The sequence below is a fragment of the Antrostomus carolinensis genome, unplaced genomic scaffold (genome assembly GCF_000700745.2).
Source record: "Antrostomus carolinensis isolate BGI_N321 unplaced genomic scaffold, ASM70074v2 scaffold10086, whole genome shotgun sequence".
Taxonomy (NCBI): domain Eukaryota; kingdom Metazoa; phylum Chordata; class Aves; order Caprimulgiformes; family Caprimulgidae; genus Antrostomus; species Antrostomus carolinensis.
The window spans coordinates 44,723-51,019 of NW_010319788.1; the positions used below are offsets into that span (position 1 = coordinate 44,723).

The 6,297-nt window shown below is 37.3% G+C and overlaps 1 protein-coding gene across 1 annotated transcript in view; it reads right to left on the reverse strand.

The window, feature by feature from the left end:
* ZNF236 (zinc finger protein 236) overlaps positions 1-6,297 on the reverse strand; it is a gene marked incomplete at its 5' end in the record, with an annotated part of 28,310 nt that overhangs the window by 9,798 nt on the left and 12,215 nt on the right. The window contains 3 exons of the mRNA XM_010169382.2: positions 1,848-1,979; positions 3,668-3,858; positions 5,186-5,338. Coding sequence (XP_010167684.1) covers positions 1,848-1,979; positions 3,668-3,858; positions 5,186-5,338 — 476 coding nt within the window. The remainder of the gene's footprint in view (positions 1-1,847; positions 1,980-3,667; positions 3,859-5,185; positions 5,339-6,297) is intronic.

Here is a 6,297-nt window from a genome sequence, read left to right on the forward strand (position 1 = left end):
CATTTCATGTTCCTGTTAAGAGGCAATTCCAGGTCATCTTTGGGTTTCCCAAATTCATCCCTGCCTCCTTGAAGGTTGTCTCTGTTCTCCTTCAAAGTCACCTGACCTTTCTTCCACTTATGTATGCTTCTTTTTGAAATCTGAGTTTTGTCAGGAGCTCCTTGTTCCTCCACACTGGCCTCCTGTCACCTTGGACTTCCTATACATTGGGACTGATGATTCTTTAGCTTGGAGGAGGACAGTATTTAAAATCAATCAGCTCTCCTGGTCTTCCTTCTCTCCAGGTCTGATTACCATACAAGTATTCCAAGCAGATCCCTGAATAGCCTGAAGTCTGCTCTCCTGATGCCGAGAGTGGTGATCCTATTTGCCTTGCTTCCTTCCCTCAGGGTCCTGAGCTCCACCATCTCATGGTCACTGTAACAAAGGATGTCCCCGACTTTCACATTCCCAATCAGTTCTTCCTTATTTGCAATTATCAGGCCCAGAAGAACACCACCACTTGCTGGCTTCTCAGTCACTTGTATCAGGAAGTTATCGTCAATGTATTCCAGAAATTATCTAGATTGTGCCGTGCTTGTTGCCCTTCTGACAGATGTTCAGCAGACTGAAGTAGCTCATGTGGACCAGGGACTGCAAATCACAATGTGTTTAGGTTGGAAAGGATCTCTTGAGATCATCTAAGTCCAACTCCTCTACTCAAAAAGGGTGAGCTAGAGCAGGTTGCCCAAGACCAAGATGAAAGCCTCGTGTTCTACTTCTGATCAGGCGATCTGGCAGATGGGTAGTATTCACAACAGTGTCACCCATGCTGGTCTGCTTGCCAATCCTTGCCCATAAGGTCTCAGTTGGCTCATCATTCAGGCAGAGCTCCACGCATTCCACTGCTGTCTTGTCGGTCTTTCTGAAGATCCTGAATCCAGCCATGGCAATGCTTCGGTTGTGTGAACTGTAGCAACTTCTCTCTCTGATTTCAATAAGATCACAGCCCTGCAACTGCATGCAAACCTCCAATTCCCCCTGTGCATTCCCCATGCTGCATGCATCAGTGTACAGGCACTTCAGAGACACCCAGTTGCGACAATTTTCCAAGAAGAGTGTTGAAGTTTCCACTATTACGCTGTCATCTCAGCACCTTTATTCATACACATAAACTTGAGGTAGGCCCCCTCCCTTCAGCCCTCATTACTTCTGAGGATTCTCTTGCTCGTACCAACCACATCTTGCCCTTCGCTTGCCAATCCAGTCTACCACTTCTTCACTTGATTGTGGGTCACCATCAGCCTCTCTTATTTTTCTTATTTTAGAGCTTGTGTTACCAGGTTGGTTGAAAACATTAATTTTGCCTTCAACAAGAGAAGTCTGAAGTACTTTTTCTAATATTAACCCTATATTACATATGTAGAAGTTTCTACTGAAACTCAAATACACAAGGAGTTAAAAAGACTTTATGTTGCACCACTATTAAAACAATTTGGCTACAAAAAGGCAGTGGAAAATGCGTAGCAATAGATGCCTTTTCTTCCCACAGCTCTCAACTTTGTCTATTATCTAATTACAAACCTACATGGAAATTTTTGGAGCAGTCTGTGTTGAGAGCATGGTTATGTAATTTGTAGAAAAAAACACATTATTAATTGCATTTCTTTTTTGCATATGAAGAAATGTTTTTAACTCAAAACTTAAAAGGGAATCTGGTAACTAGGAAGTCACAATGAACCTCTTCCCAGTACTCTTATCTGGGAATGACATCAGCCTTCCTGCTTCAGGATATAGAGGACTCAATCCATTATTCTGATTAAATAATGTCCTTTATCCACAAAAGATCAGAAATATATTGTATCTACCTGATAGGTTATTTCATCAGAGTTTGCAGACGCTGAATGGGGTGTATGGCTCACCAGTATGACTTGCTGTGAGCCTGACCCACTTTGGCTAGCAAGACCAGAATCTGTGAGAATAGCAGGGAACTGCTGACCCTGTCAAAGAGAGGGGAAAAAATAATAATAATAAAAAAAATCAACAGGAACAGATCAAGGTAACTATATTTAAACAGCTAACTGTAGTCATGTAAATTGTTTTTATACTTCAAAACTACTTTTTTTTTTTTTTTTTTCTATCTGGACAAATGCTACTGTTTTCTCTTCTTTTCTCCTTTCATTTAAAGTCTTAACAATTTAAGAGTAAGAACAGCTGGGAGTCTGTGACAGTAGTGATTCAGTTCTGATTAATTTTTCCCAGCCTTGCACCAGTTGCTGAATGCTTCAGCCTTCCCTTGTCTTTGTCTCTTCAGCTGATACTTTCTTTAACCCCTTTATTCTGCTTTCCTGAGCGGTCTTCCTACAGTATTTTCCTTTTTTTAAAAAAATCTCTTAATTAAACCTACTTTGAAACCACATGAAATCAAGGTACAAAATTACTACTTAGGATATATGACTACTAATATCATACTGCTATTTCTACATTATTGTTAAACTCTTCAATTTCCCCAGGAAACAGTATCTTTATGTACTAGCTGTCTACTCATCATGATTCCTACAACACAGACTGTGTTTGCATAGTGCCCAAAATAATGTTTCACTTTTATTTATGCCTGCCTTAACATTAGGCATACTGTCATATTAATAAACATCAACACTGCCAATGTAATCACTTAAATTATTACAAAGTCTGAAACGAAACCACGTGTTGCTTTGTTACTCTGTGATGCCAGAAACATAATGTGTCATAAGAACTATTTAAGAAGTCTTTTCTTCCCCTCCCCAGAGCAAAACTACTGAGGGAAGCATCTAATCATCCTCACAGACTTTGCTTCATCAGATTTAATCACACTATATGCTAGGCAAATACTCTTTCATTTATATACATGTACACATTTTAGTTCAGGTCAAAAAGTAAGTAAAAATGAATCTAAACCTAGTTAAGCCAAGAAAGTAGAAGAAATGGTCCAGGTTTTCAGATGTAAAATCTGCACTGAAATGCCAACAACCACACAATGACCCTAAATTTTCACTTTCTAGTCTTTTAATATTATTTATTGATTGTTTTTTTCCTCCTCGCTCTGTACATTCTATTTGCCAACATGTCTTTGGCTCTTGATGAGCACCACAAAAATCCTAAATTATGATAAAAACAAAACTAATACTAAAGCTACTGGGGAATGATAGTCCATACAGCACTATTCTTATAAAATCTCTTATGATGCTACCTGTTATTAAAGACATTTAATTTAGATGCTGTCTTGTTATTTGCTATGAAAGGAACTATCTTCAACTGCTTTTCAACTCTCATGTTCACAAGGAGGAAAAGAAAAATTTACCATATTAAACAATAAAAAGATTAGGAATACTAAGCTGTATTACTGAATAGTAATAGTGAAGTACAGTTTCGTTTATCACTAAAAATTGATCTCAAACAACATTTGAAACAGTAGAATCTATTTGTTCACTGCAAAAAAAACCCCTGCAAAATTTATAGGTGTTTCTGTTTAAATAATTTACGCTTTTACATGACAGTGTGCACACACTGTTGGCAGAAAGAAGGAAAGTTAACTGAATTTTCAAATAACATATATTTCCAAAAATTATTTTCTAAGTGAAATCTCCAATTCCTGCCCTGTAAGATAGTAACATTAGTTTATCTGTCAGTTCAGAAATGCATTTCTTACCTGTGAAGTGATATTAAGTGTAACTGCATCAAGACCACCTGACAACATTCCCTGAGTGTCAGCAAGAGTCAAGGTGACACTACCATCTCCTCCAACTCCTGATGAGGACATTACCAAATTCTGGGCAGAAACTGTGGACTGAGATATAGGTGGTGTTGAAGGAAGGTTTGTTCCACCTGTTGCATTAAGTTCTGGAATATATGCAAAATAGTAACAAAATAATCTGTTACATACATAAACTCTTACCTCTAAACTTATTTTCATTGAACTTAATAATTTCTATTTCTCACTTGCTAGGCCTATATCAGAAGCAAATAAATCAGTTAAAGAGCTAATCATATGTCAAAAATTGCCAGAGTCAGATGATAAAATTAGAAAAATTACATCTCAGTGTAGCTTGATGGGCTTCATACTGCAAAGCAGTAACTTTGTAACATGGCAAGTGGGAGATGACTCACTGCCAAAAAGACATCTGAAGAAGTTTGTTACATGTTTCTGTAGTCTGACCACTTTCTCAATGAAATAAACTTCCACTCAAGGCAGTAAAGCCAAAATTCGTAACTCCATAAGCCAGCACTCCCACCCTATCCTTGCAGCATGGCTGATAATCCATAATAGCAAATAAGGCCAGTTTATTATTAATAGGTATTTCATAACAGTTTGATTATAACAGCTGTATAATAGTCTATTATAGATTATTCAACATGTGACTAGAGGCCGCACAGCTCTCAGTTTAATGTTAATAAGCCTCAAAAACCTGAGAAGATGATACAGAAGGTACCGTAAAACCATTTGTTTTTACTATTTCATTTACTGATTCACTACACAAGAGCATGCCTTAATCGTCAAATCTTACAGGATAACCTGGGGTACACTTCCCCCAGTATGACATTAAAGCAGATTTGCTTTATAGATGTATATGAGCACTAAAGGAAGCTATGAAAGGACACAAAGGAAAAGGAAGATAGAGAAAATTTAAGTATGCATAAGAATGAAGAAAATTATTAATGTATCGGTAGTAAGCCTGTATTATTCCAACCTGCTGCAACCAGTCAGTGCAACCAATGCAACCAGCTGCACTGGTGGAAAGTATGAACAACTATATACAGACACATGTGTTTGTATATATATGTATATATATAAATAGATATAGGTAGAAATTCACATACATATTTAAAATATTGAAATTTGAATACTAGAGCAAATTTGATATCAAGGATATTTTATCATCTGTCTGCAGCAAATGTATCAGATTTCCTCATCCTCCAATTTGTAGAAATAGTCCTTCAACATTCCTGTAACTGCCTCAATGTACTACTTTCAGATGTGTCATCTTGTTTTCCTTTTTCTCCTTACTATGTGGACTAAAGTTCATTTAAATTGGTGTAACAATTTAAAGCTAGTGAGAAAACACACAAAGCCACATAGATCCTGAATTGAAGCGTGAAAGATTATACCATTTAATATTTAGTTAAATAATGTTATTATTTTTAACTAGAAAAACCGCTGCATGCATACCTGGAGCATTTAGTGAAGTGCCCTGAGAAAGAAGCTGATCATTACTTATCGTTAACGTAGCACCTGCAGTCTGACTGTTGATGGTTGGCGCTGTCAGCCTTAAGCCACTATTCAGATCACTGCTTCCAGCGTTGTGCTGAATAAGATCTTGGCCTGAATAGAAATGAGTCCTATTATAACTGGAAACGTCTCAACATTATTCTGCTATGGTACTTAGAACTATAAACCAGTGATCATAAAATAACAAAAGTAGAAAATGCAACCAAAATACAAAATTAATTTCTAGATGTACAGATTTTTATGCAGAGGTTCTAGAAGTTTTTAATATAGATGTGATTACACATGTCTAGATACTAACATGTAGAGAAATACCTGAGATCATCAAAATTTAGACGCATATTGATCTTGCTTATCTAGATTCAAGGCATCAACTTCAAGAAATCATAAAAATCTAGCAAATTAGAGGCTAATGGTTAAAATGTGATTTTTTTTGATCTATTATATGGATAGTGAATTACACTGAACACGTCCTCTTTTGTATAAACATCACTTCACATGGTGTTAATTTTGTGGAATGGTCAACAAGCATAGGATATATAGAAACTTGTCCTGGTTTTGCTAAGATAGAGTTAATTTTTAGTAATTAGAAGAGTAGTATTTTACTTTCAGTGTTTCAGTTCAGACTTATCATGAGAAGAACGTTGATAAAATACCAATGTTTTTAGTTACTGCAGCTCAAGGCCACGTTGTTTGTCTGTTTCACAGCTGCACCAGGACTGGGAGGGGGAAGCGCAGTGAGGAGCAAAACCCCAAACTGGCATCTGGATGTGCCAGTGAAATATTCCATATCATATCACGTCATGTCAGTATATTAACCAGAGATGACCGGAAGATGGGATTGCAATCCTCTCGGGGATCGCTCAGGCTCACTGTTCCGGGATTTCGGTTCGGGACCGTCTCGGCTCTGGGATCGTTAGCTGGCACAGGCTGGGAATTGGTCAGTGGGCGGTGAGCACTGTGTATCACTCATTTGTATAGTCTGTTATCACTGTTGTTATCATTATCATTTTCTTTTAATTAGTAAATAGTTTTTATCTCAACCCATGAGTCCT